General features: G+C 57.8%; 3 protein-coding genes across 3 annotated transcripts; all 3 read right to left on the bottom strand.

The window, feature by feature from the left end:
• Positions 1-5,344: 5,344 nt before the first annotated feature.
• CSUI_005771 (uncharacterized protein) lies at positions 5,345-7,400 on the bottom strand. The gene is made up of 3 exons (XM_068065941.1): positions 7,187-7,400; positions 6,480-6,677; positions 5,345-6,053 (listed from the first exon to the last, which is right to left on the bottom strand). The coding sequence occupies exon 3, from the start codon at positions 5,756-5,758 to the stop codon at positions 5,447-5,449; it is 312 nt and encodes a 103-aa protein (XP_067922085.1). The 5' UTR covers positions 5,759-6,053; positions 6,480-6,677; positions 7,187-7,400; the 3' UTR covers positions 5,345-5,446.
• Positions 7,401-10,680: 3,280 nt separating this feature from the next.
• Positions 10,681-11,645, bottom strand: CSUI_005770 (uncharacterized protein). The gene has a single exon (XM_068065940.1). It carries the CDS (start codon positions 11,018-11,020, stop codon positions 10,808-10,810), a length of 213 nt encoding a protein of 70 aa, XP_067922084.1. The 5' UTR covers positions 11,021-11,645; the 3' UTR covers positions 10,681-10,807.
• Positions 11,646-13,518: 1,873 nt separating this feature from the next.
• CSUI_005769 (uncharacterized protein) lies at positions 13,519-14,797 on the bottom strand (the record flags this gene model as incomplete). Its single annotated transcript, XM_068065939.1, has 2 exons — positions 14,035-14,797; positions 13,519-13,729 (listed from the first exon to the last, which is right to left on the bottom strand). Coding segments are annotated over exons 1-2 (411 nt in total), but the record flags the coding sequence as incomplete, so codon positions are not given.

Genomic DNA, 14,797 nt, shown 5'->3' with positions numbered 1-14,797 from the left:
GCAGTTGAATCCAGGGCTTGACGAAACCGACCTGCGAGTGAGGAAAACTATGTATTCGACTGAACACTTACGGTGGTCAACTTACATAGCTACCCCCTTTCTAGCCCGCACAGTAAGAAGCAATTCCAGGAATGGCTTCGCCTCTCAGGGTTTAGCGCACCGCATCTCACATTCCCTAGAAACCATCCGCGGGGGGCCGCCGGCCGGCCTCACCGGACGCGGGCTTCGGCTCGAGGCCGATCACCCCAAAGCACAGCAGCCCTGACAGCTTCTGGAGCCCACGTTGACTTACCATCTTTGCTCCAACCTTTCACTGTGCCGCTGGAAAGCTCAGCGCGTCACCCATTTCTGCGAGAGGCAAACCGTTGGCGGAGATGAGACCGCCCGACGCCCACTTGACAGGGTACGCACGCGCTGCCCGGAATCCCAGTCCGAAAAGCACGCCTTCGGAGCCAGGGCACCTACTGACTGATGACCAAATCCTCCACGAAAAAAAAAAAACAAACTAGAAGCTAAGCAAACACACTCCCCGACTCACCAATAGCACGCGTGATTCGCGTCCTGCCCGACGGCTGCTCCCCGTATCGAGATGGTTCTCCAAGTGCGAGTGCTGAACCACGAGAGAGTAGAGGCCCTGCGCAGCCTCTTCGGCTGAGCATCTCGCAGACTTATACTCATTCCTGACATTGCTATGGACGTACGAGCTGGGGGAGACAACGGACGTACAGAGGTGACGCTATGGCAGATCAGTAGAAACATATCAATTGAAACGTTGAAAGAACATTGAAATTAGATTGTCTCTACAAGGCGAAATAGAAAAATCTAGCCGGCACCTGGGGATGTGTCCGGAGTGTCAGTGTAGTAGGTTGTTTTCACGCCGTGTGGGGACGAGGCGCTCGTGTTTGGTTTTGTCCACACCGTGCAGTGCACCCAGGAGAGCGTAGTGAGTCTGAACTCTGCCTACTATTAACTCGCTAGGTGCGCAGCTCTTGCAAACAAATCCGGGTTGTCTGGTAGTACGTAATGCTTCAAGGCGTCTGTTGCGAGCGGTCCACCGTGAGTGGTTTTGGTTCCGCGATGCTCGTGAACGAATTCCGAAGAGTCCTATCATGGTGTACTGATGTGTTAAGAGTCCGCTGTCGCCGTCCGTTCAGAGAAAATATATCCTTGTGTGGTGTTGCGTGACTTGCGGGGCAAGGCTGCCACACTCCAGCCACGATGTGTAACGCAGTGAGAACCTCAACTGAGCGTGTGAAACGTTGTTGGAAGTCGGTCGCGAAAGCGCGGTCCTCATGGAACAGTCCACGGCTGCAAGAGCCGAAGACCTGGACTTTGCACGTATGTAAGAGAGCAGTGCACGCCGCCCTCCACATGTGTACGGAGTGCTATACACAGACTCGCCTGACTTCTGACACAATTTTTTGGCTAAAAGTCGCCTACTCTCCCCTATGTGGACAGGAAAAGCAGAAACGTAGAAGCGCAGACGCGGAGGCAAGCGCGTATCGGCCTGACGCCGACCGAAGGCCACCCTGCCCTGACTTGGCAATGCAGAAGAAACATTTCCTCTTGCGGCCTTAAGAACTGGCTTAGCATTCACGCCCAGGGTCTGCCCGAGCGCTCCGGGGTCCTGCCACGTGCCAACTCATGCCGCACTCCTCGGCCATTGCATGATGCTGGGCACTTTCTCCCCCTGCATGTTTTCTTTCGTCAGCCGCGCTCCCGTGCAACTCTCGCGGGAAAAAGGGCTCTGCAGACCCGACGAGGTCGCCCGTGTCGCAGCCTGTGGACGTACCGCCTGCAAGTGTCAGACACCGCGGGGAAACAGCCCGCGACGCGCTATCTGCACCAGGCCTGGGTACTGGCACATGGCCGGCACTCGGGAACACTCTTGGTCTTGTCCAGAGGCCAGGCCAGAAAAAGCAGTCCGACGAATACCTGCCTGTCAGCCTGGCGTGTCTGCAGACTGCTTTTCCGGCCACGACAAAACACTCCAGCTTTGGGACGGCACATCACGAGGAAAACTGACACACCACGGTTTAACTTCCCCATGAATGCTTCGGCCTTTACTGAGTCGACCGTCACGCTTCATTGATTGACAAGACCGTGGTCCATCTTCATTTGGTGTTGAGTCTGTACCGGCAGCAGTCTGTCGGCTTCCTCTGCAGCCGTGTACGTACTGCCTGACGAACAGAATGCCAGGCACCATCGAGGAGAGGTTCCGCTCAAAATCACAGCCTCGGAAACCACTTGGAAAGGACCCCGTCCAGGAGTTCCGTGTGTACGCGAATGTCAGCCGCAACTCGCGAGGGACACGCGACAAAAAAAAAGTCAACACATCTTTCGCAGGCTCTCTCCTACACCGTTAGCTCGAAGCGCCTCGGCCTCCTCCGAGCTTCGTCCGCGCGCTGGCATCCTCCGGCTACCCCTGTCGAAAGCGTGCGCCTTTCAGACTCGCAAACTACGGACGCGGCGCACCGACGTACCATCTGTGAGGCGACCGCGCATGCGAGTGAGCAGCACGGTAGTTTCCATCAGACCGCTCCTGGACTGGAACAGCGCGGCGATCTCTCGAGCTAAACATCTAACACCTTTTGCGGGGATTCCTGTGTTCCTGGGCATCCCGGCAGCAAGCTACGCAACGGGCGGCAGAGTGCTAAATCACACACTTTGAATGTCACGCTGGACGTACTAGCTGCCAGGGGACGGCTCATGCGAGCAGGCAACCAAAGGACGCCCATACTTCTCGAGTCGCCGTCTAACACGGTGGGGAAGACTCCACCAAGCGGCAAGAAAAGCCAGAGAGCTGACGGGCGCTGTCGTTGAGCCAGCGGAACAACCCACAGACAAAACTGCCGTCCCCGCCCGTGATCCCGGGGGGTACGCTTCACAGCCTGGGCCGCAACTTTTGCAAACCACCGAGAGCGCCGTCACATGCCAAACCCGGGGGCCAGCCGGTGAAACGGAACCGTCACCGGTGGTAGCTCAGCACCGTTCTGAATTTGGGTCAATCTGCACCTTGGGCCACACTCCCGGCGGGAAAACGGCCGCCGAAAGAACCGCCCGAGTCGCACGGGGGCCGCGCGTGTGTGTCCAGTCTGTACCTGTGGAGGCAGACCGGTGTCGGCTTGCAGGCACGAAGAACCCTGCCGCGAACGCTCACCTCCGAGGACATCGGCTCCTAAACTACGCTATCTGCCTTGTGCTAGCCGTCCGACCCTTCGTTCGCTTTCACATGTTCGCCTGGCGGGTACTTTCTCTTTCCTCAGCGTCTCTACGGAGGTTAAACTGTGTAGCTCGACTAGGAATCGTGGCCGTGCCGAAGAGTCTATACGCACTTCCTGTATCATCAGTCCGGGGATAGAGGATTCCCTAGGAGCGGCGTCTGGACAAACTTCGCATCAGGGACAAGCAACACTCCGTCCCGGCGGACGCAGGGCTGCCAACTCGGTATCCTCGTTTTTCTCGGGCTTTGGTCGGGCAGGCCGTGTTGTAACAGTCGATACCCCTGGTGCCCAATTCAGCGGAACCCCACACGTCTCTCAACGAAAAGCAGATGAGCCCTTGGTGGACCGTCAACCGGGTGCCCCCCCCCCTGCGGGAAAAAAAAGGAACACTCGACTGCCAACGGGCCAGCCAGGCCCCACCAAGTGGACAGGGCAAGTTGCCACGCCAGAACGAAGCCCCGGAGCAGCTTGTGCGGGTCCAGAGCCAGGGTGGGCTGCGCAAAAAGACTGGTGCCCATCTGCAGGCATGGACAAACGGTGAACTTTCCTACCCAAAACGACTAGTAGCCGTGAGCTCCGCCTGTAGTCTCGGTTCAGCCGGCTTTTGCCTGTGCCCGTTGCAGCAGCATGCTGACACAACGCTCTACGATGCTAAAGCACTCTTCCAACTATCGACCGGTCCGTGGACCGTGTACGCACTTCCTGCAATGCCAGTTCAGCCTTGTTCCCCTCCTGGATACACTAAGCGCGGCGCGTAACACAATTTCCGTCCCCGTCTCCACCGAGCGGCACCTTGTGGCCGGACGAGGCAGCACTGCTGACTCAGTATCGCCATAGTTGCATCCTAGTCAAGCGGCCCCGCTGTATCTGAGACGCCAGAATGTGGCGCTCAGTACAAAGGCCCCGCACACCCTACGTCAGGCGATTTGTGTGGGTTCGCGGTCAAAAGAAACACGCTTTTCCCAACCACCATCGCTCTGCAAGCTGTGCCTTCTCAAACGTGTGGCGGTCTGAAGTGATTCCAATGTACCCGTGCCTTACAACAACCGCGTATAGCTGTGTTGAAGGCCACCACGGCTCCACGGGGTGATTGCAAGTCGCTACAGCAAAGCGAAGAGAGCGGACCAACGGGTGTCAGCACCTGCCACGCGACCGGTCGGTGTTCGGTTGCATGCCCACGCCTCCAACAACGTCACTCCTCCGAAGCAATCAGCCGCGTAAGCTCCCTGTGTCTACAACCCGCCGCGGCTTCATTTACAACCAAGGTGCCTCTACTAGCGTCTCCGCATCGCACAGTTGCATCAGGATGAAGCGGTAGCCAAACTAGCGGCGATGCCGCGGAGTGTGTACGCACTGCCTGCAGTGTAAGTGCCGAGATGTATTGCAGCTGCCACGAGTGACGCTCGAAACTTTGCATCCCTACCAAGCAGGGCCCGGTAGATGGGAAGCAGAACGATTAGATTAGTTCAACTGTCGCCGGGGTGCCTCTTCCACGAGTAGCACTGCCCCCCTCGAGTGGCTAGGCGGAATCCTTGAATCGAGCTATGCACGCGGCTGCCCGTCAGCAGACCGGTCTGAGTGGGACAAGAGTTAAACGGCAAGCGGACATCCCACCACTAACGCAGCGCCGTTTCCTGGCCTTGCCTTCCCGCTCTCGCGACGGTCCGCCTGCACGGCGACCACATCCACATCCCGAACAGAAACCGGAAACCAAGGGACAGGGAAGCCCCAGGGACTGGTCAGGGCAAGTCCTCACAGCAGTGCGTGGCTCAACTGACGGCCGAGAGGCACGGCTTCCGCAGCCGGGACGGCATTGGCCCGTCGGCACGAGAATCCCTGCCGTTGATGCCCTCTGAGGCACTCAAGTCTCCTGAGCTCTGCCTACTCTACCCCGCCATTGATTCCCTCTGAGGCAATGTCTCCTGAGCTCTCCCTACTCTCGCGTCTGCCGGAATTACATTCACTTCTACGTGTTCGTATAGCAGCAGCAACGTGGTGTGACGGACAGTTGGGGCTGAAGCAACGTCCAACTGAAAACCGGTCCATGCCGAGTACGCACCGCCTTCGATGTCGAGTCCAACAAGCACCGAGAGCTGGATCCCCTGGCTTTGGATGCCAGGCCTGCGTACTGGGGTTACCCGAGGCTCACAATCATGAACAAACATGATACTAACACACTGTTCACCCTCAGACATGCAACACCCTCAGGCCTGCCGCCACCGCTAACATAGCAGCCGCCTGCGTACTTCGGCCCGATAGATAAGTGGCCCTGAGACGCAGGACAAGACAATGAATCCCTTATCACCTGCGGCAGCTCCAGTCCACGGACCGAGCGAGCGACTGCCGCGGACCCCGCCCCAGGTCGGGGAAGTTTCATCCGCGGGTCGTTCTCTCTCCCAGCCACGTAGTTTCAGGCGGCACGGCGCCTGCATCACACGAACACTTAGTGACGAAAAACTTGCAACCGCGGCTTCAGCCCCACCCGGACCCCAGTTGATGGTCTGCAGGGCACCACTCGCTGGCTCAACCAGCATCAGCCTCCGGTGTCCGTGTCGAAAGCTCACCTCGCTGGGTCGTAATTGTGTCACCGGTTGAAATCACCACCTATCCTTGGTGCGTCTGCAGTATCGGTTGGCTCTTGCCACCCCACACGAGGATGACACGCTGCCGGCGCCCAACACTTGCTGTCCTCGACACGAATACAAAGTCGGCGACCACTCTGTCCCGACGCGAGGGCAACCCGTGCTTCCTTTCGTCTTGGGGGATAGTCTTCTGAAATTCGCTCGCTCTGAAGGACCGCACGGAGACATCTCTTCCTGCCACGACACGCTGCACACATAGGACCGGCAGCGCGGTTCTTCTGCTTTTCGCGTGTCATTGAAGACCTGGCGCGGTACTCCCAACCCGACAAAATCTCCTGTAGCTGTGTACATTGTCCATGGACGCGCAGGCCGGCGCGAGACCAGAGGAATCTGTGAGCAGACTATTGCATACTTGCTGAAAAACACGGATACGCGCAGCAAGCTCTTCCTGCGGACGGTCTGCGCTCGCCGCCGCGCTTGCGCGCCCCCCTGCCTCGCGGTCCCCTTGTCTCTGCTAAGATGCTGGAGTTCCGCCACAGGGGGAGTCGCGGGCCTCAGATACACTTCACCTCCCAACCAGATCTGCGTCACGGAGGTAATTCGAGACTCAGGATCACTGGATCTCAACATGGTACTGCCACCTTGCTCAGGCCCAGACACGCAGCATTCTCACCGTATAAGAGGGCCACGACGGCTAACCTATCAGCCGCCTGCGTACTTCGGCCGGAAATATAAGTGGCCCTGACCGACGGGATAGGATACTGAACCTTCCCACCTGCGACAGCTCCAATCTAGGCACCGGACGGGCGATTGCGAAGGACGCCTAGACCAGGTCGTACGAGTCCCGTCTTCGGGTCGTCCTTTCTGCCAGCTAAATTCAAAGCCGCACCGCACCAGCACACAGATACGTAGCGAAGACAAGCTTGCAACCCCGGTTACAGCTTCTAAAGACCAGCCTGCTGGGCATCACTCGTTTCGTTCCCCAGAAGCAGCATCAGGTTTGGAAGCCTATGGGGTTCGGTGTCCACTTCGCTGAACCTTAGCTGTGTCATCGGGTGAAACTCGCCTACGCCTAGTCCGCCTGCAGCACCGAATCCTGCCACTCGCGGCGGGTACGGCTAGCGACCGGCACACAATACCAAGGTGGGTTTCACACGAGTACAACGTATCGGGCGAGCGCCCTGCCCAACGGAAGGACAAACCGCTCTTCTTGTCCTGATTTTATATTTCCTCTTCACGAGGTACCGCAGCACGAAGTCTCCCGCGACAACTGACCGACCGCCTGCAACCTTCCAGGCGATTCTCCTGTTGTCCGTGTCATTGAAGGCCTGATGGACTACTTCCGAACAAGTCTCACGTGTTTTGACTTGGCGTCCTGACCTTTCAGTTTCCGGCACTGCCATCGGACACTTCTGAAGCGACGTACATCGGCAACCGATGTGACGCCCGGTCAGACCAGAGGTGTCTGTGGTAAGACTGCTTTCGTTGTGACGTTGAGAACTCCAGCCACTTCCCGGCCGGTAGGCCCCACGCGGCGGGCGTGATCACTTCGGGCGCTGTGTCAGAAAACTCGAAGATTTGTTTGGCGTCAAGGAATCTGGACGGGAGTACGGCATACTTGCTGAGACATACGTAAACCGTGCGCAGAAAATTTTGCGCACGTCCGGACTACGCCAGCGGCCGCACTTGAGCCCTCCGCCTGTCAGGCGCTCTGTTTGTCGAACTGCAGGTTTCCACGAAGGGTCTCCAGCTGGGCGGCACTCAGTCTCCACAGGAGAGTTTTGGAGCAGGGCACGCTGCCAGCGGCGTCCGTAGACAAGAGCGTGTGCAGTGACTGTGCGCCAGCTCGCAGCTCGCCTCCTTGTAAGACTTCCTGGGAGTTTACGGATAACTCACTACGGGATCACAGACTTCAACTAGTGAAGCTTATAAGTCCTGAACCCGTGAGCCCTAATCCTCTCGTCCCCACATATCTACCAGGGGATGGTGCCTCTCGTAATGTGCCCGGAAGTTGTAGAGACGCCGTCTTATTCGATCTCGGGGGTGACCACCAGAGGAGGCCGCCAAATCTTCTTACACGACCATGGAGGGGCTCGTCCCAACAGGCATTTGGTTTGTCTTCCCCCGTTGCGAGCCCGAGAGTAAGACAGACGCGGAATGCGAGAGTGCAAACAAAACTAGTGTGCTGGAGTCCGTGAACCGGGGGCTGGCCAGACGAATTGACTCTGCGAGGCAGTGTATTGTATCACCGACCGCGTGGCCACCGAAGCAAAAGCACTCCTCCTGGGAAACGATAAAGAACAGCTTGTATCCAGTACGAAACCCAATAGCAGAGGGAACGCAGGATACTTGTACAGTCTGTAGCTCGCCACTTTCAAAAAGACAGCCAAGGAGGGGTGCAGTAACTAGAGAACGCAGGTTGACGTTGGAAAACCCAACTGACCGCATAATGCCGCTCCCCTGTCCCCGAGACACACACTTCCTCCGTTTGGTTTTCTGCAAGTCGGTTTACGTAACGGGAACGAGGAAGCAAGCCTCTACTGGAAATTCGGCAGCTGCAACATATTGACGTACTGTCTGAGGGGGACACCACGCGTCGGTGATGCAACAGCTTGGCCGTGGCCTGTGCTAGTTATCAGAGATTGACCACCGAATACCGTTCGGGTAGCATATGTAGACAGAGTCTGTGATATAACACCAAAACCAGGTAGAATTAGAATATATACTTCAGGATGTCCAAAAAACCAGAATAAATGTTGACAACCGCGGCATCGATCAGCCAGCCCGACAGCACGGGGCCACAACTCTTCTTGCCAGGAAGGGGCTCACTCGAGGCCGCAAAGTAACCAATGATCCTTACCCACGCTGCTATGCCTGGTCGGCTACGAAGACGATCGCGAAAGAACAAAGGCTCACCAGGCGCAGCTGCGCGATCCCGTATGGACAACGAAGTCTCCGCCGGGATCCGAACACCCGCCAACGACTGCTTAGTACTGGCTGACGTCCCGGCCACGTCGCCACTCTCAAATGGCTCGACGCTCGTGCGAGAGAACAGAAAACCTCTCACAGCTTTGCGACACCGCCGCGAGGGCGCCTAGGAGGGCGCGCCCGAATGCGAAGCGACGGCACGCTCCTGCTTCCGCATCACTTGTGAGTGCAAGCCTCCTACGGGACACCTCAGTAGACTCATCCCCTCGGAACAGCGCTTGGACTGCCAAATTACTCGGCGACGCGTCCCCGCACATACCACGGGACGGCAACTCTCTCCCAGAAACCACGAGTCGTGTGCACCTCCCTACCCACCTGGTCTTTCACATGAATGAAGGTATTCTGCGTGCTGACAAGAGCGCCCACCGCATGAAGATCCCCGGATTTTCTGACCGTCCACCGACTCGGTCGTCTAGCTGCGTAGTCGGGTCGGACTTCTCCGCAACGGCAATTCAGTCATACCGTCCGTGGTGACGTCGCCCCTTTCCCCGACGGTATTCGGCAGATGTCATAAAATGCAAGATCCCTCGGCACGCTTAGTTACCAGCCCGCTCTGTCAACACGTGGCCATCACCAGCGTGGACAGTACCGGATGAGCTTTTCGGTGATTCGAAGCTAGCGCAACCCACTGCACGTAGCTAAAAGCGCTTGGTGCCGCTTGGGTGTCCATCGCCTTGGCCGGACGCTCCAGCCGCACACGTATTTGTCTATTACTCACTGAAGCTCGAATGCGTCCCGAGGAACACGGGACCTGGGGAAGGAGGGAACACTCAGCGGCCTCGATAATCTCCTGTACTTACCATCTGCCGAAGGGGGAGACAACAGCACACTCACACGAACCCGTGAGGGCTACCACGGTCACCATATTGACTACAGCGTTGACGACCGCCCGACAAACGTGCTCTGCGCGGCGGATCCTCGGCGTGTTCGGAAGCCGTCATGACACTACTTCCGTCCCTGTTATCGACACGACTCTACCAGATGACGGGGCAGGAGCTTAGCCCAAGTCTCGGAGACGACGTCCCTTCACACCACCCAGTTCGGCTCAGACGCAGAGCTGCGGCTTCCACCAGCCCCACACCCCTCCAGTCTACGCTCCGGCTATTCACAAATCCTGTGGCTCACGTCCTACTCCGGTGCAGCCCAGAATCCACCAGCCACTGAGTTTTGCATTACATCAGGCCGGGCGATGCTCACAGGCAATGAATAGTTGGCACCGGAAAAGTCCTCCACCACGGGATGACACCTACAATCGCAGGTCACCTCAAGATGGGGCACACCGCAGCAGGACGGCAATCGCCGCTTTGCCTTCGGTCGACCGCACGGCACCGCAACGAAAACAAGTCATCCGGGGTTGATCGTCTTGCTTGGGCCAGTTTGAAGTGCCTCACCCGCCAGCGCGATAGAAGCCTGGAAGGACCCCGCATCGGAGGAGCCTTTGCCTGTGCCCTTACACAAGCGCAATGACGCCCTGACCCATTCCGCTCTTGATCGCTGTCCCGCGGGGTAAGTAACACGAGGGAAATACATCCGCAGCGACCTTTCTCGCTCCGTGACGGTTATAGCGGGGCCTCCGGAAGAGCCAAGCCGTCAGGCACTGGACAGGGCTTTGATGCAAGTGTACCCGTGCCCTGCCTGGCATTTTGCATATCAAACTGTAGTCGAACAGCAAGCCCGATAGCCACTGACCGCCGCACCAGCTCTGGCGCCTGTTTCAACACCGAGTTATTCTTGGAGCAAACAAGGAAAATACCGTCCCGCCGACTCAGCACACGAGGTCAGTCCAAAGGCCCAAAGGCATCTTGCGCGCAGCTAGTGTCTGTCCGAAGAGACGCCACGATGGAACGCGGAGAGACAGTCTGCGTATCATGCTCCTACCTCCTAGAAAACGCGAAACCGAACCGGGAACGAACAGACCAGCCTTGTCATTGCAACCGAGACACAGCTTAAGATCGCAGTGCACGTGGTACTGACCTGGCCAAGGGCGATGCCGCGATACCAGCCTCGCACATCTCAGGCTGTGAGCCCAGCGCGCTGGTCCTGGCTGCCGACCTCATGGAAGACAGCACGTCCAATCTGTCCGGAAGCCGTCGAGCCAGACAAGACACCACAGCTCCCGGCAGACCAAAATGAACAGAGACACGTGTTTCGCAGAGATCGGATGCGGCGGGCGCTACTACCTCCCTCACTTGAGTGGTCGCCGTCAAGAGTAAGTACCTTGTCCATGTTCACATCCAGTGCGCCCGCACATTGGCGCAGCAGTTACGTGGGCATTCTCGAAATTCAAACACCGGCCTTCTTGTGGCTGTCCCGTTGCACCTGGGAACGCGCGCAACCGTGGAGTTCGCCTCTTGACGGGTACAGTCTTTGAAACACGGAGCCCCTGTGTACTCTGGAGCTCATATCCGAATGCGCTGCAGGGTGCGGACGCGCCTACACTCCGTGTCACTCTCGCTGGCTGCCGGTCACCAAGCAGGCTCAAGAAAATCCTACTTACCTCCTGTGACACACCGCCAGAGGGACGGACACCAACGAGAACGGCAACTTCCGCACCGCACGGACTCGGCGACACTGACAAGACGGACGCAGGGAACCAGACACTGGACGGCCGAGACCTACTGCGCACCCCAAAAGCCTTTGGGCGTCCCCGCTTGCGCCCGTCCACGTCCTGGTTGTGTCCGCTACACACTGATCCTGACGACGCGTGCCTGGTGCCTACAGAGTGTCACCTACGTGAGTCTACCCCACTGCAAGGGCAAAGAGCTGTTTGTGGCCCAGTGTAAGCTCTCGCGACCAATCACCACAACTGCGACACTGGCGAGCCCTGTATCCGCTCGTGGGGAGTGCGGCACGCAAGGGATCATATCCTGGGTAGTCGGGGGGACATTGACCCATCGGCCCCGAAGCGTAACACCGTCAGGGCCACTGCATCTGTGCAGGCAGACGGGGGTATTCAGAGGTCCCGCTTGAGACGTGGCACACCAGTACCTCTGCAATTGCCTGTCCCATCCAGCCAGCCGTGTGGCCCTACGAGTGTTTCTCGTGACCACTGAGATGCCCAACAGCACTTGGAGCACCTCATGCTCGCAAGTTGCGCCCTTCGCCGAGTTTCCGCGGCGAAAGAGCCCCGAGTTCCCCGAGAGAAGTGACCGACAGCCGCATGCGCTCAGGGCGACTTCACTCTGTATATCTTCACAGCTCATCACCTGTCGTACAATCTCGAGGATTCCGACCACGAAAGTCGAAAACCCTCTCCTCGGGCATTTGTTGCCAAATTCAAGAACCACCTTCCGAACCTAGAATTCTGATTCGCAGCTTCACCCTGAGAACGAGTTGACGCCGTACAAGACCGCCAAAGGAGAGTAAGCTGTACACCACTCCTCGCCACTCTAATCCTCCAGTCGCCTTCGGTGGCACTCGTGCGGACCACTCCGGCTACGGTCCTAGCTTTTCGAACACTATGCTGTGTGCGTACTTTCTGCGATATATGACAGCCGAGTAGCGTTGCGAAGTCCCTAGCATCAGCCGAGACAGGAGAGCCTGGGCCACCAGCGGGACGTGGGCTCTGGCAGCTCCGGTGTCCCTCCGCACCTTGTCCTGAACAGACGATATTCATCCTTCTGCCCTCAACGAGGGCGGCCATGTCCCTTCCGCTCACAACAGTGTTGCAGACAGGATACGGTAAACCAAAAAAGAGCACAATCCACCCAGCACTCTTCTGCGACATCCACCAAGATGCTCTATCGGACCAACAACAAGGGATGGCGGTCCCCTTGGGCAGGTGAGCGTGCATATACGTATCCTGTCGTGACTTTCGGCGACTCCTCGTTGCTGCCCCGCAACCCGTTCAGAAAATAGATAGTCCGCCAACGGAAAGCAACTGGAACTCGCGCCAAGGAAATCTGGCTCTGCGGCGCAAGGAGTACTCACTTCCTGCGGTCGTTACACCGTCAGCTGTCAAGCGCGCATAAAGCGACCCCTACAACAGCTCCCTCATGCTCGCTCGCCACGCGTGTAGTCAGTCGAACGGACCGCGAAGACGCACCTCCCTTAACCCTCCCCGCACAACATACCCTTAAGGCTACCTCAACCGCGGCCCCCTCGAAAACCATGCTTGTCAGGGATTGGTTACAACAATCTGAGCACACTGCTGGGACGTCGCCACCGGAAGCAGGCTTATCGGCGTGAAATTCTTCTGGCCCAGGCAGACTCCTCCTGCTCCAGTGACCAGCAGATACAAAGTTAAGAGCAAGCCAACAGCACCGTGTGCCTCCGTTGTGTGACCCGCATCGGCCCTCCGGGGCCCTCCACGGTGGCCATGCAGGCTACCACACCCGCTGGAGTCTCTGTAAAACAGGGCGGCTACAACGAGGAACGCCATATGCCCCTAGGCTTCTTCGCTTCCGGGGCCTGTTGCAAGTACGCGTGCGACTAAAGGCGTCACGAAGACCTGTCGGACTCGACGCCCACGGGTGGTCGTGCAGAAAGGGTAAGCGATGTTACGCGGGGTACGACCTTGCCGCACTTGGGCCCGAAAAAGCGGACCGGACTGCGACGTCTTCCGGTAGCCGCAGTTCCGCAACACCAACGTCACATATGGCGTGCGCGTGCCCGGTCCCGTACATCAGCATCCCCTGCCCCGAGACTCAGTGCTCCCTGAGTCATCTGTAGCACTCGCTTGCCAATGGAATGTCGGCAGCGCCTTGCCTCAACTGAAGACTTACACAGCCATCGTCTCCGGCCAGCCTCCTGCTGGTGGACGCCCCGGCGCCAGCGGGTCGCAGCTGCCCTTCCGCTGTCCCGAACAGTGCGGCCTTGCATCGCCACAACTTGGAGGCCGCGAAGAGGAGACCGACAGCAGCAGCGAAGACGGCCACCGCCTTCAGAGTTTTAGTGAGCTGCCTTGGGCGGGACGGCTTGAAGCTAGATCGCGGTCTGCGAGGGTAGACGGCAGGACCACAGTTAGAAAGGACAAAATCTAGCTTCGCTCCGACCTTACCAAACGCAGAACGCTGACAGCTGTTCACAGCATCGGGGCACCCGGTAATTTGTTGCTGTCCTCTCGAAAACACTAACTCAGCGGGAAAAATCAGGATGCTTTGTTGGATACCTCTGTAACGTTACCGGTGGCTATTGTTTCTCTCCAGGATGTCGATACGAAACTGAGCAGCCACCAGTTATTCACAAGAGGAGATTAATACCTATCGGACGCTGGCCACTACCTGATGGGCACCTCTCACCGCATGATTTTCGCTTTGGCACCTGCCGCTTTTGCGGGGTCTTCCTCCCCAACGCCGCTCGAGTCATATCGCGTAGCCACTTTCACAGGTGCATCCGCTGCGGAAACTTGCAGGATGACATCGTTCTTCATTTGAGCAGCTAGGTGCAGCGTTCCGCAGAACGCGCCAATAAGAAATAGAAAGAGAGCAGGCGTGTTCATTTTGGCGAGAGGGCAAGTATAAACGAATCGGAGCAAGACTGCACACTGACGCTCGGCGATTGGAATTACTGCGGCCTTGCTGCAGAAAATGCCCGTGAAATCCCGATGCTGAAACCGGATGGAGCCGCGAGGGGAATGTCTCCTGCGCTGACTACTCAGACAAATCGGCCCATGTAACAGAGGGACAGTTAGGGAGAATACCGTACGTGTAAACGCAGAAGATGAAGTACCTGACCGCTCAGCTGGCTTTCTACAGCAGCCTACACGACGGCTGGCAGACGCGCCGCTACGGGGACAATCGTGGGAAAGCTGCGCCTCACTACTACCCCCCAGGGGTTGCCCGGACCCAACCGACAGGTTGCCCAGCGCCCGCGACGCTGAGGGTGTATAGCTTTGACGTCAAGCAGTTTGCAGCCCCGACAGAACGGTGGTCTCAACTAGTTAGCTTTTTGTTTGGAAGACTGACTTTTCTCTCTTTCTATCCTCCTCCCGGGTGCTGTCCGCTGTTGTCAGTTCCCTCGCGGTTGCACGTCGGTGTACGAGCTTCACAGTCCTGACTACAC

The sequence above is a fragment of the Cystoisospora suis genome (genome assembly GCF_002600585.1).
Source record: "Cystoisospora suis strain Wien I chromosome Unknown contig_2796, whole genome shotgun sequence".
Taxonomy (NCBI): domain Eukaryota; phylum Apicomplexa; class Conoidasida; order Eucoccidiorida; family Sarcocystidae; genus Cystoisospora; species Cystoisospora suis.
Note: the sequence above shows the minus strand (reverse complement) of the source record. Positions and strands in the feature narration are given on the sequence as shown.